At 36.8% G+C, this 24,253-nt stretch overlaps 6 protein-coding genes across 8 annotated transcripts in view; 3 read left to right on the top strand and 3 right to left on the bottom strand.

Moving 5' to 3' along the window:
• Positions 1–2,140, bottom strand: part of LOC132101645 (SLIT-ROBO Rho GTPase-activating protein 1-like) — a 114,287-nt gene extending 112,147 nt beyond the window's left edge. Inside the window, exon 1 of one of the 3 annotated variants that reach the window (XM_059506734.1) lies at positions 1,514–2,140. In XM_059506734.1, coding sequence (XP_059362717.1) covers positions 1,514–1,583 — 70 coding nt within the window. In that variant the 5' untranslated portion in view covers positions 1,584–2,140. The remainder of the gene's footprint in view (positions 1–1,513) is intronic. The other 2 variants (XM_059506731.1, XM_059506732.1) reach the window with 2 other exon arrangements.
• A 994-nt stretch (positions 2,141–3,134) lies between these two features.
• LOC132101644 (ribitol-5-phosphate xylosyltransferase 1) lies at positions 3,135–5,946 on the bottom strand. The gene is made up of 6 exons (XM_059506730.1): positions 5,704–5,946; positions 5,406–5,573; positions 5,182–5,284; positions 4,627–4,941; positions 4,299–4,469; positions 3,135–3,839 (listed from the first exon to the last, which is right to left on the bottom strand). The coding sequence occupies exons 1-6, from the start codon at positions 5,846–5,848 to the stop codon at positions 3,437–3,439; spliced, it is 1,305 nt and encodes a 434-aa protein (XP_059362713.1). The 5' UTR covers positions 5,849–5,946; the 3' UTR covers positions 3,135–3,436.
• A 406-nt stretch (positions 5,947–6,352) lies between these two features.
• LOC132101972 (cytochrome b-c1 complex subunit Rieske, mitochondrial-like) lies at positions 6,353–8,733 on the top strand. The gene is made up of 2 exons (XM_059507181.1): positions 6,353–6,524; positions 8,053–8,733. Exons 1-2 carry the CDS (start codon positions 6,404–6,406, stop codon positions 8,661–8,663), a joined length of 732 nt encoding a protein of 243 aa, XP_059363164.1. The 5' UTR covers positions 6,353–6,403; the 3' UTR covers positions 8,664–8,733.
• Positions 8,734–9,034: 301 nt separating this feature from the next.
• Positions 9,035–9,763, bottom strand: LOC132101971 (protein C19orf12 homolog). Its single transcript, XM_059507180.1, has one exon. It carries the CDS (start codon positions 9,725–9,727, stop codon positions 9,428–9,430), a length of 300 nt encoding a protein of 99 aa, XP_059363163.1. The 5' UTR covers positions 9,728–9,763; the 3' UTR covers positions 9,035–9,427.
• A 1,400-nt stretch (positions 9,764–11,163) lies between these two features.
• Positions 11,164–15,167, top strand: LOC132101643 (uncharacterized). Its single transcript, XM_059506729.1, has 7 exons — positions 11,164–11,615; positions 11,870–12,093; positions 12,550–12,648; positions 12,876–12,977; positions 13,081–13,194; positions 13,394–13,502; positions 13,769–15,167. Exons 1-7 carry the CDS (start codon positions 11,468–11,470, stop codon positions 14,809–14,811), a joined length of 1,839 nt encoding a protein of 612 aa, XP_059362712.1. The 5' UTR covers positions 11,164–11,467; the 3' UTR covers positions 14,812–15,167.
• Positions 15,168–18,166: 2,999 nt separating this feature from the next.
• Positions 18,167–23,915, top strand: LOC132101641 (tyrosine aminotransferase-like). Its single transcript, XM_059506728.1, has 11 exons — positions 18,167–18,453; positions 18,991–19,095; positions 19,258–19,325; positions 19,419–19,577; positions 20,039–20,177; positions 20,254–20,306; positions 21,731–21,883; positions 21,965–22,093; positions 22,179–22,262; positions 22,964–23,062; positions 23,158–23,915. The coding sequence occupies exons 1-11, from the start codon at positions 18,198–18,200 to the stop codon at positions 23,296–23,298; spliced, it is 1,386 nt and encodes a 461-aa protein (XP_059362711.1). The 5' UTR covers positions 18,167–18,197; the 3' UTR covers positions 23,299–23,915.
• Positions 23,916–24,253: the final 338 nt, after the last annotated feature.

The raw sequence follows: 24,253 nt of genomic DNA, 5'->3' as shown, positions 1-24,253 counted from the left end.
TGAGGGAAACTACAGTTTACACAGACATTGTTAAATTCACTTTTACCGGACATGGATGCCAATTTTTTAGAAGACCATAAAAAAAAGCACAAAAACATATCTGTCAACATTGCACCAGCATAAAGTTCGTGCTAAAACAAGTCTAAGACAAAAAGTCATGGTTGTTAATCTGAGGGGTGTTTTCATGTCACTACAACTCCATTTGGCTGCAGCGTGAAGCTAATGAGATGCTCGGCTCGGGTGGATTCTGTGCATCACGCTGCTATTAACAGCCTAAGTCATCATCAGAGCGAGAGGCTGAACATTCCTGCCAAATGAGCACTGCTGCTCTGACAAACGCCATGTCACGATAGCAACATACCTCTCTCTTTCTCTCACACGCACACTCTCTCCCTCTACATAAATAACAGCCATTTCTGTCTGAAACCAGCCCTGGAGGACTCAGCCCTTGGGGCGATGTCAAATCCCCATGGTCACTACAATGCAGCAACTGCCTCTTTCCTGTGATGATGATGATGATGATGATGATGACGATGCTCATGAGATGAAAAGGAAACAGACCATCCAGCTTAGTTTGTTGGAAAGTAAGAGGAAGTTTTCAAGAAGTTCTGCTCAACAGTGACCTTAACACAAGGTGCAAATTTGGCTGATGAGGTTCAATTACATTCGCAATCACTGGATAAACTGTAAAAGAAAAACTAAACCAATTAAAATGACTAGAAACATTTATATTTAACGTTACTTTAGAAGTATCTGTATAATGAGCAAGAGATGTTTGAGTGGCCAGGGGAAAGGGACAGTGACTAAGTGTATCTAAAACTATGGAATATTTTCAGTATTGTTAAACATGTTCCTAGTATAAAAACTCATGCATCATCATCTAAATATAACACGGCTGCACGCCAAGAGAAAGGCACTGGCCTCGTAAAAAATGCTCAAAACAGAGTCAAAGACGAATCAACTCAATACAGAGAAACACTGAGTTATGTTGAGCACAAAACGTGCAATATTGACTATTCTTTTAAAATCTGAATAAACACAAAACATGTTTTTAGTTTCTAAATGAAAGTCATATCTCCCCCTTCCCCCACAAAAAATATATTTCATATTTAAAACATTTTGCATTACAAATTTTTGGGAAAAAAATCTTGACCTTTTTATGACAATGTTTGTGTATATGTGGGTCAATATATATATATGTGTGTGTGTGTGTGTGTGTCAGAGAGAGAGAAATAAAGAGAGACTAGATATTGACAAGATTTTTTTAAAACATTTCTCCTATTTTTTTATTTCAGAACCAACATGTGACAATCATCTCCCAAACCTGTTGTTTAAAAAAACAAGATCATCTGATTTCTATTTTGTGAGTCTTTACGCAAAATGTTCAATCTGTAAATCAAACCTTCAGCATGATGCTCAAGTGATCTGTTCAATGATTACATGCTCTCACTGCACCACTGCCTTCAGCAGCCATTCAACTAGTAACGTTACTGCAGTTTATGATTCTTCTTACCTTTGACTTGAGTCTCGTACTCTGTAATGATCTCTTTATCCTTTTTGAACTTCACTGGAGGATTCGACATTTTCAACAGCGATTCGAAATATCAAGAGTTCAGTTCCGAGAATGTTTGTAAACTGGTTTGTTTTGGGGGCGGTTCCGATTTCCAGATCTCCCTACAGCGGCCAGTGCATCCCAGAGATTTTTCAAGTTGTTCAGGCTAAAAAAAAAATCCCAAAAGCCAAACGCCGCAAATGTTCCTCTCCCGAGTTCCCAACACGATTCCGCCGTTTGTGCGATCAAAACACAGCGCGCGCTGGAAGAGTTTCCTCCCAAACAAGTAACCCTTTCCTTGGGCAAATGTCCACGGCTTGTTCCAGCAAAAGGCAACCCGGTCCTTCAAACTGTCTTTTAATCACCCGCCGACGGTTCTGGACAGACTGAGCAGCATAATGACTGGCGTGGTTTTCTGCACACTATCCTCGTGTCCGTGGGTCTGCTCGCAGGACAGTTTCACGGATCCTGACTGACCTCAAAGCAGCTGGAAAAGCAAGTGGTTGGAAATGGGAGGGATTGGAGGCGGAGGGGGTGCACGTAGCGGAAATGTGGACCGGACTGACAACTTTTCTGACCACCAGTAATTTTCTTTTGTAGTAAGTTAGTTAACGTTATAGAGTTTATAAGCATCTCTATGCTTATAAACAAATCAAAACAGTTTTAAAAACTTATTGTGAAATGTGTTGTGTTTTAAAGAGATATATATAATATATATATACAAATCGTTTCATTATGAATCCTTCAAAAGTGTATATGATTTGTAATTATGTTTTAAAAGTAAGCCATTTGAATATTTTTAACGGTTTTTAAGAACTCGTTTTTAAGAACGCTGACGAACGCGTCGTGGACGACGCCTAGTGGCCAGTGTTTGGAATTGCATGTAAATAAATCACTCACTTCTGTGACTTTCTATGAAGAAATTCTGTTCCGGTTCAGTTGACGGCGATCATTAGATAATTTCAGATTTTAGCAGAAAATATATATAACCAGTGTCACACAGTCATAGTTAAATGTAATGCAATTTGGACTTTTTACTGACTATTCACAGAGTTTTTACAGGGGGCAAAATGTAATCAACCTCATACATATTAAATAAAAATGCTAAGCAAAAAAAAAAAAAAAACAATGCATTTTAACTGCTTTATTTATTTTCCTATTTTATAAAATACAATTTATATATATATATCTGGAAAAGATTTATAACCATGCCGCTTTTTTATTTTTTATCATATATACATATATATATATATATATATATATATATATATATATATATTTGTTTTTTTAAATATATTTAAAAATAAAAAAAGCGGCATGGTTATAAATCTTTTCCATCTTGTTCAAAACCAGTTTAATATCATTCCCTATCACCAAAAGTAACCAAACAAAAAAAATTGACATTTTATTTTAAAATCATACTTATTATATATATATATATGTATGTATGTATAATTGCACAAAAGTTTCAAGAAACATCTAAAGACATCTTTTCTGTGAGCACATGACTGAATTCTGTCAAATCAGTTTGAAATTGCAAGAGTCTAAATGCTAGATAAATAAAGATCAGGCTGGTTAAAAGTAAAATTAAGTTATTTTAATATATTAAACTGAGCTAAAAGCAAAAAACACCCAGCTAGGTTATAAACTAAAAAAAACACATCTTACTATTTGTTTGCGCTGTTATTTCCACTGAAACATCATGACTTAATTAATTAATACTTTACAGCAAACATGGAGGGCATTAATGCACAGCAGCATATGGTAACCCATGAACACACAGTAGCATCTTATATTTCACATGCATAATTGAGAAAATGATGACTGAAATGATGAATTGTCATTTTTGGGTGAAATTTCTCTTTAAAGTTGCCCAAACTAATCTTAGATGGTTTTGAAAAAGCCATCTTCCAACACCTCTGTGAATTTGTCCTTCATCTGCTGACGAAAGCCACTGTACCACTCCAGCACTCTCATCCTCCTCTCTGTTTTTTCTTCCTGGCTCATCTCTCTCTCCCTCTGCAGGACGGCAGGCAGCTCCCTCCAGTCTTTGAGGAAGATGAAGGGTGCTCCTGCATCTTTAAGTAGTCGGAGCGGGGACCGGTTACCAGCCGCACAGGCCCCTGGAGTCAGGACGTCCTCCACCACGGGCACAGAGCCATAGGCACAGGCTTCATAGATGCGGTAGCACTCTGTGTTCACTCCCACTGGACAAAGAGTGAGGTCACTTTGTGCTAATGCCATCTGGTACTGTCTGGAAGTGTCTGCCGTCTCTTGAGGAAGCCACCTGATGACAAAAAAACACTTGCTGCAATCCAGCAATGTCTGAGATATTATTTGTGAAGGATTTAAGGGTAAAACAGAAACATGAGAATGTGTACTGGCTAAGAAAACAGTTACATACTAACCGGGTGGGTCTCATGCTCAAAGCTGCATTTATTTGAGCAAAATACAGTAAAACAGTAATATTGTGAAACGTTACTACTAATTAAAATTATTTAAATCAAAGTTCAAAAGAGCAGCATTTTTTTGAATGTTGTTGTTTTTGTGTGCGTGTAAGATTTTAAAATGTCTTTACTGTCTCTTTTGATCTATTTAATACATTCTTGCTGAATAAAAATAGACATTTCTAACAATTAAGTATGTTAAATATTTAGTATTTTTTTGTGAATGCAATCTGTTTTAAATCAGACCGTCAAAATAATGGACAGTACTGCCAAAAATACATACTTCCAAAAATACATACTTCTCTCTAACATGCATGAGGCAATCTTTCTCCAAGCTGTTCTGCTTTAGGACGCCCATGAGAGTTTCCCTGGAGGAGTTTTTGTACATAGTCCCGAGAAAGTTGCAGAGATATGGTCTAGCAGTTTTCACCATCTGACCGCTTAGTGTAACTACAGGGAAATGCCTATATCTGTAAAGAAAGAGAAAACATGTCATAAACAATCAAACTAACTTATTTTATTCTAAATTATATAAAAAAAACTATAAACTGGATGCTAATAAAATATTACAGAAATACACCTCATAAAATATGAAACAAAAATTAGTTTTTAAAAATAGAAACTTACGTGGCAACACCCAGTGGCCACTGGAAGATGTCTTTATCATTTACCCAAGGACTGTCGTACACAAGAAAGAGCAGTTCCACAAACCCACCGTGCCTCTTAAGGTAAGGACTGATCCAGTCATTATTGCACTGCTCGTTGCCCAGAAGAACCACAGCAACCCGAGATACAGAGTGCATCTGCACCAAACCCTGGACGTGCTGCAGCCACTGGATGGAGTAAGAGATCTTCTGCTGCTCACGGCCATTCAAAACCAACACCACACTGTCTGTGTCAAGAAAAACGTGCCCCTGGACCACTGCTGGTCCTGTATAGAAACTGAGAACAGATTATGATAAAAGAGATTGCAAAGTTGTGCATTCTGAATTTTTTTGAAAGAAATCGCCATGCTCAGGAAAACTCCAATTATACAAAAAAGAATGAATTATTTGTATATATATATATATATATATATATATTTATATACACATATATAAACAGTGTTATTGTGAAGTATTATTACAACAACAAAAAATCTATCAATTTAATGCATCCTTGTTGAATATAATGATCAATTACCTGAAATTGATCTTCCCTGACTGAACCTCTCCTTCTCTCCATTGGCTGGATTTGTCTTGTGGGTTGAGAGGCCCTTCTAAAATATGTTCCCACAAATAAAGTCCTAGGAAAGGGTAAACAAGGAACATGATTTCATTTGTGCTCTCTACTATTGCAAAAAATGAAGACACAACAAGCAATGCAATGATCTCTGGAACCAAAAAAAAAAAACATATTGCACTTGCCAATGGCCGCTTTGCCCCAGATCTGAACTTTATATGTTTTTGGCTTGTTCTTAGCAGCATGATCTTGGTATGATCTGAAGGCATCTCTCCGCTTCTGCTGAATTAATGAATCCGCGCGCTCATCCTCTTCCCATGGGTTCCACTCTTCCTCTCCTGCTTTCCCATTATCTTGAAACGTACATTATCAAACACATCTGTTTACACTCCATCATCGGTTGATATTATTGTATTGCATATACAATATATTATAATGTTTATGTTTATTACAACAAACATATTAGACGATGCATTTTGTTACCTATAATCACATAGCCCTTTTTTACCACGCGATGAACGCGAAAAATAACCCTCTTGTTGATAAATACATTATACGCTGCATACAACGAAAATATTGCATAAGCCAGAATAATTATTATCGTTATTTTCCGGCGTAAAAATCTCATGTTTACTTTTCAGGTGACCATCCTGCGGATTCCGACCAATTCGCACAAGGGATGACCAGTATGTGAACCATAACACATTTTTTGGTTTTGAGTCGGATCTTTTTTATGAATTGGTTCACGTTTGAATGATTAGTAAACTGAGAAGAAACGGATGACCGGTTCACAAAAACTGTTCAAAAGAACCGATTCTCCTAAATGAATCGAACGTATCGTAACTACCGTTTACATTTCCCGAGACTGCTTTATACTGCCTGTTCAAAACTATAACCATTATCAAAAATATTTAAATATTTCAACAAACATACTGAAAATAACATAAGGCGGTAATTGAATAATGTATTGTATTTATCATTTAAATAGCTTTATGGGAGGAATTATTTTATCATCTCTTTTTTACTTTACGCTTTCTGTTCAGTAAATACCCAGTCAACTATGAAGAAGCGAAGGAGGAGCTGCCGCAGTACAAGCTCTCTCTTCAAAGGCATTGTTCAGAGGTCGCTGTGACCGGTTGTCTTTTACTGTTTATGGTTGTAAGGAGCCTTTAACCGCACAAAAATGATGTCCCTGCCCGCTCGTTTGGGGGCTTTGTCCCCATACCTGCAGGCTTGTGGTCCCCTGAAAGCGTTACTTCCCGGAGCAGTGAATACAGAAGTGCTGGTGAAGTCTGCTGTATGCGGTAGGTGAGCACATAACGTGGACATATCATTACAGGATGTTCAAAACTCTTGATATTCTAGACCAGTGTCGGGTGTAATACAGTAATTTATTACTTGGTAATGCAACGGATCACTTTGGATTTTGTGTGATTAAATTACAGTTGCATCTGATGTAATTGATGTAATAATGTACAGATTATAGAATCATGTTATATAAGCAATAGTGAATTTAACATCCAACTAACATTTTATGTTTTTAATGTAACCTTGTCCCTTTAAAAATTCTTTGGTCACTTCAAGATTTTTTTTCTATTTTATAATATTTATTTGAAAGAATTTAAAAGAGCAAGTATATGTCTATCCTTATTGTTCAACTGGTCGATGCTGATATGTGATTTTGAAAGTAATTACTAATAAGTAATGCAAAATTTTTAGAGAACGTAATTAGAAATCTAACTCTAGTGTTGAACATGTAATTAGTAGCTAGTAGTAATTACTTTTTACAGTAACTTACCCATCAGTTCCAGACTAATGTTTGTTATGCTACAGAAATTGTCTAAAAGTTAAAGGACTGAATAGGATGTCTTTGTATTACATTTATATTTATTAATGTTTACATGTTCTGGTTGTTGTGGTTCCATTTTTGCATACCAGACCTCATTGTAATACAGTAATTCATCCTATAAGTCGTTGGGGGAAGTCGTGGCCTGGTGGTTAGAGAATCGGACTCCCAATCGAAGGGTTGTGGGTTCGAGTCCCGGGCCGGCAGGAACTGTGGGTGGGGGGAGTGCATGTACAGTTCTCTCAATACCACGACTGAGGTGCCCTTGAGGAAGGCACCGAACCCCCAACTGCTCCCCGGGTGCCGCAGCATAAAAAAAATGGCTGCCCACTGCTCTGTGTGTGTGTTCACTGCTCTGTGTGTGTGTGCACTTCAGATGGGTTAAATGCAGAGCAAATTCTGAGTATGGGTCACCATACTTGGCCGAATGTCACTTCACTTATATTATTGACATATTATATACATATAATATGTATATTATATGTGTAACCCTGAACCACAAAACCAATCATAAGTCGCTGGGTATATTTGTAGCAATAGCCAACAATACATTTTATGGGTCAAAATTATAAATTTTTCTTTAATGCCAAAAATAAATAGGATATTAAGTTAAGATCATGTTCCATGAAGATATTTTGCACATTTTCTACCATAAATATATATATATTTTAAATTTGATTCATAATATGCTTTGCTAAGGACTTCATTTTAACAATTCTAAAGGCAATATTCTCAATACCTTGATTTTTTGGTACTCTCAGATTTTATTATTTTACTTATTCTACTTTCAGATTATGTATACATCTCAATTTAAAAATGGACATTTATGACTGGTTTGTGGTCCAGGTTCACATATATTAAACTATAAACTAATATCTTTATATAAATTATTTAATTATAGATGCAATTAAATAGGTTTTATTAAATAGGTATTATATAAATAGGTTTGCTCAATATATACGAAATGACCATTCTGTCCTTTTTAGGCCATTTCGGAGCACGTCTGGCTCACACTGACATCAAAATCCCTGACTTCTCTGACTATCGCCGTGTTGAGGTGTTGGATCCCAAGAAGCCCTCTCAGGAAAGCGGCGATGCTAGACGGGCCTTCTCTTACCTGGTGACCGGATCCACTGCTGTGGTGGGTGTCTATGCAGCCAAAACGGTTGTGACCCAATTCGTGTCCTCGATGAGTGCCTCTGCTGACGTCCTGGCCCTGTCCAAAATCGAGATCAAGTTGTCCGACATCCCAGAGGGGAAAAACATGACCTTCAAGTGGAGAGGCAAGCCTCTGTTTGTTCGTCACAGAACAGAGAAGGAGATCGCAGCCGAGCAGAGCGTAGATCTCTCGGAGCTCCGGGACCCCCAGCATGACAAAGACCGCGTCACCAACCCCACCTGGGTCATCGTCATTGGGGTCTGCACTCATCTCGGCTGTGTCCCAATCGCCAATGCCGGTGATTACGGCGGGTACTACTGCCCCTGCCACGGGTCACATTATGATGCTTCAGGAAGGATCAGGAAAGGACCTGCACCTCTCAACTTGGAGGTGCCTTATTATGAGTTTCATGATGAGGATACTGTAATTGTTGGATAAACAATGGACATTTTCTCTGTATGCTGTTAATGTGTCCAGCCAAATCTAACTATTAATAAATATATATTTTTTTTAAAGCAACCAGCATCTGTTTTGAGGCTTTTGACTGGGATACAAATCCTGGTTACAAAATAACAAACACAGTTCTGTCAGAACTCCAAAAACATATGTTTAATTACATATTTTTAAAAATGCATTCATAAATATCATTCACACATATTCTACAATGTATAATCTTCCTAATTGTTCTGAAAACAAGCTGCACATTATGTCAGGATATTATTGCAAAGAATATACATTGATTCTCACATTTATGTGGGTTTTTTCCATCATGAAACAATGATGAAAAAAAAAATTAATCTTTTTTTTTTTCTACAAATTACGAGAAAAAAAATCTGAATTTTGAGATTAGGTAGCATTATTTTTTTATCGCACAACTCTGATTTTAGTTTTTTGCCATGCAATAATTAAGAGGGTTTTTTTCTCTCTAAAATGCAAGAAAAGAGTCAGAATTGTCAGATATAAACTCTGAATTGCGAGAAAGAGATAAAAACTCTCACAAATACCTTTTTTTTTTACCCTGTGGAGGAAATAAGATTTCACAGATTCAAATGTACCATATAAAGTTAAAAACATTTTTATACAGTACTAATGTGTTGTATGCCAGTTTCAACTACAGAACTCAAACATCCAATCAAACAATCCGTATGACACATGATTATAAGGTTTGAAATGTTGTTTCTCTTTATATAAATTAAGTTACATCAGTCTACATAATGCACTTCAGCTTGAAGTTCCTTTTGTATATAGCTCAGAAGAGCAGCAGTCACTTGCTGCTGTAGTGTGGCATTTCCCATCACAAGGGCAGTCAGCTGTGCAACATCAGTCCATGTTATTGAGCCTAAAATGTTTACAATATCCTCAGAGAGTCTGCGCTGCTGGTCAGGTGTCAGCTCCATGATAACCTGAGGTAAAGGTTTAAACTGTCCGCTTGTCATCCAGCATCCAATCAGTCCACCAACAGCCCCACCTTTAAAGAGACCAAAGCACAGAGAAACCAGCATCACATATTACAGTATACATAAGGTTGTAGTATGCTGTATGTAAGACATGAATGGACTTGCGTGGTTATATCATGAAATATTTAACTACCATATATGAGTGATGTGCAAACAGACGATCAAATACAATATCTAGGTTATATAAAATATATAGTAAACATTTACTGTCTAAAGGACACACCGTGCACTCACCTTCAAAGACAACTTTTAGATTCCCTATTGACAGTATAAAACTGAATTAACTGCATGAATCATTTGGAGATTTGGCAACTCAAGTCAAACTATCAAACCTCCAGAACACAACACACACATCACGCTACCCATAGACACTAAAAGAAATGGACACAGCGACCCCATTGGATTCAACGGAGAAAAATGAAGTCAATTAGAAGCACGCACTTCCTGGGGGTCGGGCGTACTGCGCAGACTCGAACTGAGATGTTACTTGAGCAACCTGTTCGTCTTCTAACCGCTGTGCCAAGAGAAATCTGAATCACCCACCGAATCTTGCAGAGAAGGCGAGCGTGAACAGGAGCAAATTTTGGTAAGTATTCTGATTAATTATCTTCCTTGACTTTATGCCTCCACGTCCCCCCGATAGCCTCATAGACCGTAAAAGATTGCCTGCGAGCGTCTTGTCCATACGGTAATTTCTCTACTGTGCGACAGAGAGTCGAGTGGTTATGACGCAATCGTTAGCCTATTTTTTTTTTTACCAAAACTGCTTCTACGGGACCATAACGTAAGATAGAAGGTAATGGAGCCTTTTATACATTTTCGTGTTTCTTTAGAAATAATTAATGGACAAATGGAGTCTTTAAACGTCTCAGATGTAATGTTATTCGCTGTCAAAGTGACTCTAAAATGAATGGGAGTCAATGGAATGCTAACAGCAGGTGGGGGTCCGCTAGCCAATGGCGGCGCCCAGGAGTGCTTCAAAAAAATATGAAACCCTGCCCCCCCTGACGCCACCAAGCGCCGCTATGTCATGATTTTTTTTTAAAAAGTGTAAAGCTTGAAATATATATTTCAAAATAAAATACCTTATTTGGTTGCGCGTTTGTGAGTACTTTGAATGTCATCGAACCATGTGTCTGCAACATTTACCAACATATAATAGTCTAAAATATTGCGAAAACTTATATATGGGTGCCAATTTTTTTAAAGAATAGGTTAAAAAAAGTTAATATTTAATTGTATTTCAACGATAAAGTGAACTTTGTTCAAAACGAGATGAAAATGTGTAAATCCGTCTTTATACATACAGAACGATAAGTAAAATATTTGCTCATATTTAAATTATTTAATTAAATTTGTCTTATATTTCCACTTCTCCTTTTTACCTATAAACTTAGCTATATATATATCCTACTAGTTTAGGTTTTTGCAGAAGCGTTCTTTTATTTTGGAAAGGTCTTTCAGCTGTTTTTTTTAAACATCACCGTCAACAGTTTCTTTTTTCACACAAAGAATATTTGCACTGAACTTATGAGTAACGTTAGTTTGTGCAGTCGATGTAATACCGAACGACGTTTAATTATTCCGTGATTAATCTAACTTTGATGCGCTACAAGTGAAAGTAACCTGTTCCGTCATTTACTTCCTAAACGTGTCCGGACATGCCTAACATAATTTGACTTTTAAATGGAGCTCATCATCATCTCAGTCAATGATTGGATTTTTCCTGCGTGCAGTGGCTCTTATCAGATGCTCTGCACTGAAATCAGCTGATCCCTGGACATCATGACAGTGTTAAAGACTGAAACTGCTGCTTTGGCTGGAATGAGTGAAAACTTGTGGTTGGAAAAAGCATGTGCTCACCTTATTCCTGCTTTACCATTATGGATCATTGAATATGCATGGACTGAACGGATGATGGAGGTCTTAGAAGGTGGTTTTTTTTTTGGCAATGTTTTTATTAACCCAAACCTGACATTTTTCATCAAATTATTTTTACATAAGCATTTCTTGCATTGCTTTCAAATAAAACCGTATAATCTATTAAATCAATCATGCCTTTGCATGTTATTACACAATTACTTTATTGTCATAAATCAACTGCACATTTGGTGCAAGTAATAGATCTAACATAAACTATTTTGAAACGAATGCATGGGAGATCTAATCAACTTGAACTTTTTCCAGCTCTAGGACCCCCATTATGGCTTGAAGGTGACTGGCATCTTCTAACCCTTGAAGAGCAGTGCAGAATCCGTGTGGGAGCAGCAGAGGTCTGGAAGATCGTGCAAGCCAGAGACATCAAGCACTTTGAGAGAGTCACTGAGTTTTTGGACGTTACGTACACACTTGTCCCAAGACTAGTGACCCCCATCAAACACATGAAGATCATGTTTGGTCTGCAGACTCTGGTGAGGCATTGTTTTCTTTGATAAAATACATAGGTCAACACACCAGAAATAGCTTGCCGTTTTTGATAGGGATTTCCATGGGTTTTTCATTATTGTAATTATATGTAATAATAAAAAAATAATCATAATAATCACTGCTCTATTAAAGAACATTAATACAAAGGAACAAAGGAAAAATACAAACAGATGAACAAAAGTCAACCTCAATCAGTTAGAAAAATAAAATCGTAGTCCTTCAGAAATGTGTTATTCTTATTATTTAAGAATTTTCAAAATAGGAAATCCCAACAATAATGGAAAAGTATTCAAAATTAAAGAATTTAATTAAACTTAAATTTCGCCTAAGGCAGTGATCCTTCCCTAATTTTATAGAATACACAAATTTAATTGTGCGAGTATGAATTAGTTTGGCATTACATGACTACTTTACGATTAGTGAACTTTTTTATTTTTTAGGTTATCATGTGGATGTTGTGGAATGACCAGAGCACTGCTAAAATCTCTGAAAAGATTGAAAACTTTTTCCCTAAAAGCCTTCCAGAATATCACAAATGTGTAAGTATGATCTCCTTCCACCAGGGGCCACCGTAAATACATAAAAAGCCAAAGTAATTTATAAATGTACTATATGATGCATGGGTTCTTGCTGAAGTGTATTAAGTTAATATCTGACTATGTGTTGTTACTGTATTTTATTGTCTGCATTGACAAAAAATAATGCTTTAAAATAGATTTAACACTTTCCCTTTCTTTCCTTTTGTTTAAATCATGCTTCTATACAGAGCCGCAGGAACATGGATCTCATGCAGAAAAACCAGGAAGATTTCAAGGCCTTTGCTCATGTTCTGGCCAGAGACAGGGATGTACGTGAGACTTACATTCGGGTTAGTGAAAAAAAACCTACTTTGAATGGTACATTACTTATATCAGCACTAGTTTGCAACAGTCCCAGATCCTCAAATCAAATGTGGCTATTTATCTTTGTAGGATTTAATGGAGGAGCAATATGGTGAACGCTATGCACAGAAACTGGAGGAGAGACTTGTACACTATTTGGGAGAGCTAAATAAAGTCCTGCCACAACCAACATATATTGAACAGGTAAGTGTTTATGTGCTTTTCTGTCTAAAGTAGCTGCATTTTCTGTTTAGTAGAAAGGCATTACTGTTTTTCTGACAGACGATAAAACATCTGAAAATTTCCAGCAACTAAATACACATAAATACATTGGCTAAATATCAAGTCAGAGTTCCCACAGGTCCTTAAAATGTTATTCTGTTCTGTCCACATTTGCGTGCAGGTACTGAAGCAGTCCCATTCATATGGGAGGGGAGAGAAGATCCTAAAAAAAATACTTTCAAGGGATAGTGCATCTCTAGCCACTGTTCTGAAGAGACTCTTGCATTGCGGTAAGAAAGATGAATTTGTCATAACAGCTTTGAAATTACAGACATTGGCTTCATTTACACAGTTCATTACAGTGTAGGAGAATCAATGTTATGAGCCAACAGCAGGATTTGAGATTTGAAGCTTGTGGCATATAAATGCACACATCAACTCGATCACTATATTTAGTGTTCATGTAAACACTACATTCAGATTCAGTAATCAGAATGGATTCAGTTCGATTGAAATAAAAGTTGTGCATTTAAACTTTATTTTCTCTATTTGACAGCTGTTACAACAAATCAGAGCCTTGACGACAGTCTCTCACCATCACTTTCAAACACCTGTGAGGTACAAAGGGACGCTGAAATTGTTAAAGCATCCAATGGCACCCTCCGTGTATTTTTGAGGTCATCTCAGCACAACTCAAAGGAGAATCGACTCTCACAAACCAGCAAAAAAGAACCGTTTGGTTCCCAGGGCTTGTGGCAGAATAGAAACACAGAAAATGCTTCACCTCAGGAGAAGATTTGTGGTGATGGAGTAATTGTTACGTCCACGCAGTTGTCAGATTCTGAAATAGATCAGATTGACTTCAGCCAGTCTCTTCTGGTTGGGAGACACAGACAGAAGAAAACTCAATCTGAACCAGAACAGAAGGAAAGTGAGACTGCTTTTCCAGAGCAGGTCTGCTCCAGACATGGCAAAAAAATGAGGAGCATCCTTCAGGAATGTTCTGAAGAGCTTGATGGAGGAGTCTTACAAGCAGAATGCACCCCAACATCAAGCCAGAGTACTCCACCTTTCCTCCTGTACACACCACAACCTCAAGCATCTCCAAACCAGCACTCGTTGTCCTCTGACCCAGATTCATCCACTACAAACATTTCACTGTCCTTCATCCGGCAGGTCAGTCTTTCACCAGTGTCTTCAAAGAATCCCGTTGCTCCTTCACCTTCAGTTCTCCAACAGACCTCAGCCTCAAAGCAACTTGCAGGACAGATTTTAGCTACCGTTGTCTTCACCGGACCAAGCAGAACTGATGAACACAATCTGAAACTGTCCTTAGAGAGTCAAAGCTTCCTAATGCAGTCCAAGTGGCTTCAACCTCAAGTGTGCCTTAATAGACTAAGCAAGGAAGAATGTGCCAGAGCCATGGATTCATACAGAGCCCGTGACATTTTAGAAGGAGAGCAAGAGCCTGAAGATGATCAATACATGTTATTTGATGTAAATACATTGTATTCTGATTCATACTCAGAAGACTCAACAGACTCTGATGACCCTGATTACAAGCCTGACTCGAGGACATCAAAAAGAAAGTCCCGGTGAATGTAGTCTTCATCATGTTTTACAGATGTATAGTTACTCAAACGCAGATTTTAGCATTTTGCTTTGGATGTTTGAATTAACTCGCATTGGGGTTGAGAAAATATGCAGCTTTTTTACATTATTTTACCTCATCGGTTTCCTTCATGTAGGTCAACTTCTTAAAGCTCTCGATGGTCAGCAAGTCAGTCTTTCACCAGTGTCCTCAAAGAAACCAGTTACCCCTTAATCTTCAGTTCACCAACAGTTCTCCTCACAATTTCAGTCCATGGTCTCAAAGCAACTTGACACTTAAAGAATCAACACAGGGCAGATTTTAGCTACCATTGTCTTCGCAGAACCAGAGAATACAATCTGAAACTTTAGAAGAAGCTTTTCACCTTATTTTACCTCATCATTTACCTCACGGTAGTTAAAATGCTCAGTCTTTCACCAGTGTCCTCAAAGGAACCAGTTGCTCCTTCACCTTGAGTCCACCAATAGTTCTCCTCATCATCTCAATCCACAGCCTCAAAACAACTTGTCACTCCAGGAATCAGTGCAGGATGGATTTTAGCCACCATTGTCTTCACCCAACCAAGCTGAACCAATGAACACAATCTGAAACTGTCCTAGAGAGTCAAAGCTTCCTCATGAAGTCCATGTGGCTTCAACAGTCTAAGCATATTTTCTGTATTTTAGGACAACAATAGCCTGAAGATTATCAATACATGTTATATGATGAAAAAACACTGTATTCTGATTTATACTCAGAATATTCATGACTTGATTACAAGCCTAACGGAGACTAAATCAGAAGACATTAAAAAGGTGCCAGTGAACATGTTCTGCAACATGATTTAGATGCATAGGTACTCAAACATTGAGTTTGGCCCTTTACTTAGGATGTTTGAATGAACTCACATTAGGGTCTGGGAAACTATGCAGCTTGTTACCTCATCGTTTACCTCATAAAGGTCAAAATGCTTGCCTTAAAGCTCTTGAAGGTCAATGCCAAAATATTTGTGTCCAGTATGTTTTTTGTAATCAGTCATTTTAGACTCCTGTTGCCCTGGATGTCCTATGAAGTGTGAGTATATAACTCTAAAAAAACATGGTTTCCAATGTGGAACATTGTTTGCTGTTGGTTGAGTGACATGTATGCTGGGTCAGGGTTTTTGCTGTGTCTCTGCATGGCGTGATTTAGAGGCTACATGTTGACATTGACAATTTTTTTTTTTTTTTGCCTATAAGGTTGTGTTGACCCTACCGAATAGCAGGTCTGAAGTGTTTTAAGGTTGGTCTTAACTTCACTAATTCAGTGTTATGTGTGTACGTGCTGGTTTCTTAAATGGGTGGTTATGCCAAGTACAAAAAAACCCCCAAACAAACATAAAAGAGGGTTGTGGGTTTAAAGTTCTGACTTTTATTTACCTGACTTGAGTGTAAATTTGACTTGATTTCATTGTAAACTAATTTGTCAATATTGCATCAGATATAAGTGCACTCATTCATGCGTGCGGTCAGGTAGAAAGAAAATGCCATCTAATGTCTGTAGGTGTTTTGGATAATGACAATTGTTTGAGCTTGAAAGAGTTACATAAATAATCCAAGTGACATTTTTTTTTTCTAATTTATTTTTAAGACATTTGACTTTTATTAAAGCAATAGTTCACCCAAAACGAAAATTGTCATTATTTTGTAATTATTTACCTCGTGTAGTTGTCTTTTCTTAATGTCAAACAAGAATGAAAAATGTGCTTGTCTCTCTTTTTTGCACTTACCCTGAATTGGGTCTGCAAATCAACTGATTTTTGAATGACTTGGTTTGATTTATCAAGCTTATGAAAAGATCTTGATCTTGATGTCCCTTTATAGAAAACATTGCATGAACAACTTTTGAGTTGAACATTTTTATGATTATGAGAGACCCCAAGCCTTTGATTTTCCATATTTTGTATAGCTGGAAGAAGGCTTTTCACAGACTTAATCGTTTTACTTGCATAATAGCAGAATAGTTGCAGTGTTAGCACCAATAAAACAACCCCAGCGCACGCAAAAACGTGCATGAGTTTAAGTTATGTAAGACAGATGTGGAGACCAGCCTCTTTCATTCTCATTACAGATGTGGAGAATACTCTAAATGATGCTTGATAAACCGTATAGAAAGTCTGAAATGCAGCGTTAAACCTAAACGACTTCTCTCGTTATAAAAGTGCGCTCTAAACAGGTGCGACTGATAAAATAATAATCATAATAATAAATAGACTTAAGTGAGAGATTGTGACCGCAATAAGTTTGAAAGAAGGAAAGTGTCTCTAAAAGCAGCTGAGCGTCGTGTGCATAACTTGTATAGTGAGGGCAGGAGTGTTTGCGCTCCTCGCGCTTTTACGCACAGATCGCGTGCTTGCGCATCCGCAGTTTCTAGAAAAAAGGAGGATGAGGTTCAATCAACCCCAAAACTATAGAATTTTAGACTTATGATGTAACGGGGGAGTTTTGGACTGCCCCCAGTCTCCACCAATGGAAATATGGGCAGGGTTCAACACCCATTTTGGGGGGTTCTGTATAAAGCCGGTCTATGAACCGACTTAATCATTCTATGCACATATTTACCTATTTATCTCATCCCCAACCACTGGAGCGTGATTTGTTATAATAAGAAACTTAATAAGGTATTTATATTCCATTATAAATTCTTTATATTGCTTATAGCCTAAACTAGCATATGCATTTGGGTTTTCATTCATTTAGTGTCTAAAATAAATATATTTATTGAGGCATAGCCTATATGTTTTGCATATTTTTAAACAATAGAAAAATTAATTTCCACATTACTTTTTGTGTTACTTTTTGATATTTTAGAATATTAGATATTTTGTCTAATTTGACGAATGTTAGACAAGATTCAAATTCTACAGTTCTATATTAATCTGATTATTTAGACTAGTGTTTTTCGTATGTAGTGTAATTTATTTGCATTGAGGTGTTTGTCTTATTTATGCAAGAAAGCTAAATTTCTGTAAGAGTTATCTCATGCAAACCTTTAACTTTTGCAGTTAGATAACGGACAACTTTCTTAAAGACTTTTCTTAAAAACTCTAAATGCTTTTTTAATATATTTGTGGGCTGTAAATCTATATCTTATAAAGTTATTGCAGTAGGCTACATTTTCAAATGTAGGTTAATGTCATATACTGATCCTTATAGAAAATACACATTAGTATAGACACCTGCAATTTAATTAACTTTTAAAAATCCAACCCTATGTTTTTGACTTCTGTCTAAAACAAAGAGCCTATATGTATATGTGTGTGTGTGTGTGTGTGTGTGTGTGCATAAGTATTAGTCAATATCATCTTTTCCATTCTCTAGACATCATCTCTTTCAGAAGTGCATAGACCAAGAAAATGTCTTTTGTAGTGAAAAAGAACGGATCTCAGAACAGTGACATCCACGGGAACTTCATCAGCGGGAACGGTGTGCATCATGTGAGTGTGCGGACTCATGTGAGTGTGAACCCTGCCAAACTGAAGAAACGCAGGCAGAGATGGAACGTCAGACCCTCAGAGATGTCCAAAAAAACACTCAACCCCATCCGAGCCATAGTGGACGGGATGAAACTCACCCCCAACCCAGAGAAACCCATGATTGCTCTATCCATTGGTAAGTTATGCATCAAATAACCTACTTGCAAATAAAAATAAAACACAAAATGTTATGATCCAACATTTGTAACTTAGATATGTATTAGCTGGGCTTTAATATATTAATTAAACACTTAAAATGTTTAAACAAATGGGAAAATGGTAGGCCCGGTTTCACAGACAGGGCTTAGACTAAGCCAGGATTAGACCATAGATCAATTAGGACATTTAAGTAATTTTTATAAACATGCTTAGAAAAAAAACATTACCGATGTGCATCTTAAAACTAAAAAGGCACTGATATATTTTTAAGATCAGTCAGTGCAAGTTTATTTCAGTGGAAACAGCTCAGACTTACATTTTAGTCTAGGACTAGTCTTAAGCCCTGTCTGTGAAACCAGGGGTTACTGTATCATAGCTGTATAGCTAAAAAGTAATGGCTTATCTTTTTATTTTATCCTTGCCTCATTCATCGTAAGTAGGGTATATTATTTGCCATATTCTTTATGCTGAGCAATTAAAAGTTAATGTTTGTTTTGGACTTGTATTCCACCAGGTGACCCAACTGTGTTTGGGAACTTGCCAACAGATGACAATGTTTTGCAGGCAGTGAAGGAGGCCATAGACTCACACAAATACAATGGCTATGCTCCCTCAGTTGGTAAGTCTTAGGCATTAATTTTCTGCTTGACATTTTAAGAGGAATTAATTGCCTCATTTGTTATACAATGATTAAATAGTCCCACTTTGCATTTGTATTCTGATAAAATGTGAATGATTTTCTCCTCATGAAAATAATCCGTATTTCTAATAACATTGACAGGTTACCAAAAGAGCAGAGAAGCTGTTGCAAACTTCTACAGCTGTCCAGAAGCTCCACTGGAAGGCAAAGTACGTCACATCCATCATTTGTCCTTTTTCTTTTAAAGCTTTTATTTTTAAGTTGATGAAGAGTAATTTATTTATTTTTTCTTAAATCTTTAGGATGTAATCTTGGCCAGTGGCTGTAGTCAGGCTATAGAGCTAGCCATCAGCGTGTTGTGTAACCCAGGGGACAATATCTTAGTTCCACGTCCTGGATTCTCCCTCTATAAGACACTGGCAGTTTCTATGGGCATCCAAGTCAAGCACTACAATCTGCTGGTGAGTAAATAAATCGCACTGATAGCATGAGTGTGTAAATCAAAAAGAAAAAGTCCATCACCTCAGTTTAGCATGGAGTCAGAAAACAAAAACTTTTCTGTTTACAATAAGGAAAAATTAGGGGCCATAAAAGACTAGTGGATGAAAAAAGACTAGTGGGGAAAATTGCTGCATCATTCTTACAATATATAGTCCACATCTGGGGTTGATAAATAGAAAGAACCATAAACAAGCACATGCAAATAACAGAAAAATACAGCTCAGGTTTTATTACAGTATAAAGATAAGTGTTATAGATCCTAACACAACTAAGATAGGAATCATTTTATTTGCAGACACTATAAGGATGGCTTTTAATTGAATTTAATATAGTTTTATAGTTTCCACAATACCTCTTGACTGTATCATGCCTAAGATTAGTTTTTTTTAAATATATATTATGTTATATTTTGATCCTTTAGCCAGAGAAGTCCTGGGAGATTGATCTTCAGCACCTAGAGAGTCTGATTGATGATAAAACAGCCTGTCTTATTGTCAACAACCCATCCAATCCGTGTGGCTCTGTGTTCTCCAAAGAACACCAGCATAAGATTCTTTCCGGTGAATGTTTATTCAAATAATATATCAGGAATGTTTATCCACCGAAATTAATCTGATAATATTCTATGTGTTCTAGTGGCATCAAGAAACTGTATCCCTATCCTTGCTGATGAGATCTACGGAGACATGGTGAGCTCACACTGAATACGGGAACACTTGCATTTACTATCCGAAGAACTATTTATTTTCCGAGCTCTGTCCACTTTCAACTAACTTTAATGAGGCCCTCAAAGGTCAAGTAGACCACAGGTCTTCTCACAGTGGTCTTTTATGGAATTCACACTCTATGCTCCTCAATGACCCCTGTTAAATGACTTAGCTGAGTCTAGCTTACTTGCAAGACACTTTTCAACCTTTTAGAACACTTCTAAAATTAGAGGTTCTTTATTGGCATCTGGTTCCATGAAGAACCTATAACATCCACTGAATATCTCCATTGCACATAGTGAGGATAAGGTTTTTCAGATGTTCTTCACACATAAAAAAAATTATTCTTTTAAGAACCCAATAAATAACTCAGTTGTGGTTGTAAGCCGACAGTGAGTGGCTTGAGTGCACCTCAGTGACTTTGCAATTTTCATCACATATGTTTGTAGTTAGCACATGCGGGAAGCTTGACGTATTTGAGGCGATAGAGAAGGTAGGGAGAGGAGCGACCCCCTCGTTTCATCGCAGGTAGAATGTTGACTGGCTGGATGTGTTTTTGAGCTCCATCTGGTACAGTATTGAGCACCCCATGTGGTCTTGCTGTCTGGACCCTGTTAAAAACAACAGCAACGAAACATACTTCCATGTTTGAATTGTGAAATGAGGCCAACACTGCAAATTGCAGTATCTCAACCAATGGGAGATGGGGCGGATCCGTCATGCAGACATGAAGCCATAATCGTAATTAGAGCCAGGCGGACAACCACAAAACAGCTACAAGCAAGGAACTCTCTCTAGCTACCCTTATAACTTTCTTAGTACCCCATTCCTAAATTTCCATAAGGCTCCTCCTTCCAAGAGGATGGTAACAGCATGCAGAACGTTCTAGAATTCAGCTAACACACAGTTACACAGTTACAGTTATCTTCAGAAGAAAATTAAATAAAATACTGTTCAAAACTTTGTGGTCAGTTAGATAAAAACAATTCAATTTAATCAACATTCAATCAACATAAAAGAAAGTATTTCAAAAAAATGCTGCTATTTTTTTACTTTCTGTTCTTCAAAGAGTGCTAAAAATGTATAATGTGCACCAAATAAGTATATTAGAATGATTTCTGAAGGGTCATGTGACACTGATTAAGACTGGAGTAATGGCTGCTGTAAACTGAAATAGCATTTTAATATAATGAATTGTAAGAGTATTTTAAAATTTCATTGTTTTTAAATGATTTTGGTGAGTTTTTTTTTTTTACCTACAGACTCCAAAACCTTTAAAAGAATATCATCCATCTTGCATTTTATATAGATTATTATATTATATTAATTATATTATATTCTAAATATGTTTAAAGAAAAATGTTGCTATTTACAGTGTTGTAATGAGTGTATCTGTTTCTCTGCAGGTATTCCCGGGCTGCGATTTTCAGCCTTTGGCACCTCTCGGCAGTGACGTGCCCATCCTGTCCTGTGGTGGTCTTGCCAAGCGCTGGTTGGTTCCTGGCTGGAGGATGGGCTGGATCCTTATCCATGATCGTAATGACATATTTGGAACTGGAGTAAGTATTAGCCTCTCACCAGTAACAGAAAATGAAAAATATGCAACAAAAACATACCAATAATGCTAAAATTTACTCTAGATTCGAGAAGGACTTATGAAACTAAGCCAGCGAATATTGGGACCCTGCACCGTGGTTCAGGGAGCATTAGAGAGCATTTTGAATGACACCCCACCAGAGTTCTATCAAGGCACCATCAGTTTCCTCAAGGTAAGAGGAGAAAAGCTTCTGAGAGAATGGCTTGTAGATTCAACATCTGACACTGACAATATCACAATTTTATGTCCCTTTTCAGTCAAACTCAGAGATATGTTACTCAGAGTTGTCAACTGTTCCCGGGCTGAATCCAGTGATGCCATCAGGAGCCATGTACATTATGGTGAGTGGAACTTTGTGTATTATAAGATAAGAGTGGGTGAAAATGAAGCATTGTTTATAAACTACATTAAACTAAAGGGGCAATTTAACCAAAAACTTGCAGTTCTGTCATCATTTACTGTCCTTTATTGTTGTCCAACTCCAAAATGACAAAAAAAAAAAAAAAAAAACACTGAGATGGACTACATTATTGCAAGAGTTTGCATACATCATCGGACTTTGTATTTTTTTTAATAAGAAAGTAAAAGGTAAAAAAAAAATAAAAGAATGACACGTGCATGGATAAATGATTCACAATTAGATCAATGATATGCAATTCGAAAATAAATAGGATGATTTTTAATTTTATGCTGACTTTAAACATTTTGTGACTAGATTGATCAGCACCTGTTTGATAAATTAACAAATCATTCACTGGTTTTGTGAACTGGATCAGAGGATTCAATTTAAATAATTATTTATTTTTCTGCATTTTTACTTTATATTTAAATAATGCTGTTTGAAATGTCATGAGTGTGTTTAAATAATATCAGAAGGTTCATTTTTGGGTTAACTGTCTCTTTAAATGGCCTGATAGACACTTAATCATACTTGGCACATTTGCTCATCAGGATGTCCATATTTGGAATGAACATGTTTGCAAAAAGTGCAAAGTTGCATGTTAGCAGAGGGTAAATGTATCTAATGCTGGCTCATCCTCAGGTGGGGATTGAGATGGAACACTTCCCAGATATCCAGAACGATGTGGAGTTCACTGAACGGCTGGTCACTGAGCAGTCTGTGTTCTGTTTGCCCGCTACAGTAATTATTCATCTCCCTAATCTTGCCTTATATCTATTATTTGTGACAATGATTGGTTGCATCCATTCTGATACCTTTACTGTTCCTTTCTGTAGGCATTTGAATATCCAAACTTCTTCCGAATTGTGGTAACCGTCCCAGAGGAGATGATGATTGAGGCATGCATTCGGATCAGAGAATTCTGTGCACGTCACTATCGACCTCGGAGCCAAGACAGCCACGAATTAGACCAGTGAAAGAAACCGACTGAGAACGAAAGTTCAAAGGAGGAAAGGAAAGGTCAAAGGTCAAAGCAAAGTGGTGTATAAACCTGAAGAATGAATCAAAATGTTATAAGAGAGGACACATTTATGTGCATTACATGTGACATGCTTTCCCTTTCAGGAAACCCACAGTTCTATGCAAACATCATATTTATATTTTTCTATGTATTATGGCTAGTATTATATAGATAAGGGGTGGGAGGGTAGTTTGAGGGTTATTGAATAAATATACAACACTGTTACAGAAATTGTGGTAAGCTTGGGAAGCCTTGTGACCAAACCATAAAGCCATTTCTTGTGTATCTTGCATGATGTGAAGTATTTATCCAATATGTGGCGTTTTATGAATGGAATATTTTGTTTAATTTGCATGCCTAACCACTTCAAGAGTCAAAATGACATATATGACATATGTTTTTTTTTTTTTTTTGTATTCAATTGTTACACCCCAAAAACTATTTAAATAAAATTGTATCCCAGTATTTCTTTAAGTTAGATATTTTCCTGCAGAGATCAGAGATGGCATTGGAACTTGCATTATACTACTGTTCTAACTCAAACCCTGTTACTAACACAAGTTTTACTAGATACTATAGTTTAATTAGAACTACACTCTGAAAAATAAAGTTGCTTCACGATGCCATAGAAGAACCTTTTTTTCTAACTGGTTCCATAAAGAACCTTTAACATCTGAAGAACTTCTCTGTTTCACAAAAGTGGCGAAATAATGTTTTTTAGATTATAAAAAGGTAAGAAAGAGATGGTTCTTTGTGAAACCAAAAATGTTTATTTGGCATTGCTGTGAAGAAGCTTTAAAGCACCTTAATTTTTAAGAGTGCACGTGATAGTTTTCATATTTATGAGCAGCATTTTAGTCCCTCTTTTCACTGGGATAGTTTCAGATTTTGGATTGATATATATATATATA

This window comes from Carassius carassius, chromosome 23, assembly GCF_963082965.1.
Source record: "Carassius carassius chromosome 23, fCarCar2.1, whole genome shotgun sequence".
NCBI lineage: Eukaryota > Metazoa > Chordata > Actinopteri > Cypriniformes > Cyprinidae > Carassius > Carassius carassius.
This window is presented reverse-complemented; position numbering and strand designations above follow the sequence as displayed.

Bases quoted from the DNA above. Each gene is read 5' to 3' on its own strand.
- LOC132101644 (XM_059506730.1), bottom strand. From the start codon at position 5,848: ATGAGATTTTTACGCCGGAAAATAACGATAATAATTATTCTGGCTTAT. The intron at 5,574-5,703 runs GTAACAAAATGC...GTACGTTTCAAG, and splicing joins AAAGGGCTATGTGATTATAG to ATAATGGGAAAGCAGGAGAG. The intron at 4,470-4,626 runs GTAAGTTTCTAT...CTTTCTTTACAG, and splicing joins TGGCCACTGGGTGTTGCCAC to ATATAGGCATTTCCCTGTAG.
- LOC132101972 (XM_059507181.1), top strand. From the start codon at position 6,404: ATGATGTCCCTGCCCGCTCGTTTGGGGGCTTTGTCCCCATACCTGCAG. The intron at 6,525-8,052 runs GTAGGTGAGCAC...TGTCCTTTTTAG, and splicing joins GGTGAAGTCTGCTGTATGCG to GCCATTTCGGAGCACGTCTG.
- LOC132101971 (XM_059507180.1), bottom strand. From the start codon at position 9,727: ATGCTGGTTTCTCTGTGCTTTGGTCTCTTTAAAGGTGGGGCTGTTGGT.
- LOC132101643 (XM_059506729.1), top strand. From the start codon at position 11,468: ATGACAGTGTTAAAGACTGAAACTGCTGCTTTGGCTGGAATGAGTGAA. The intron at 11,616-11,869 runs GTGGTTTTTTTT...AACTTTTTCCAG, and splicing joins GATGATGGAGGTCTTAGAAG to CTCTAGGACCCCCATTATGG. The intron at 12,649-12,875 runs GTAAGTATGATC...GCTTCTATACAG, and splicing joins TTCCAGAATATCACAAATGT to AGCCGCAGGAACATGGATCT.
- LOC132101641 (XM_059506728.1), top strand. From the start codon at position 18,198: ATGTCTTTTGTAGTGAAAAAGAACGGATCTCAGAACAGTGACATCCAC. The intron at 18,454-18,990 runs GTAAGTTATGCA...GTATTCCACCAG, and splicing joins CATGATTGCTCTATCCATTG to GTGACCCAACTGTGTTTGGG. The intron at 20,307-21,730 runs GTGAGCTCACAC...GTTTCTCTGCAG, and splicing joins ATGAGATCTACGGAGACATG to GTATTCCCGGGCTGCGATTT.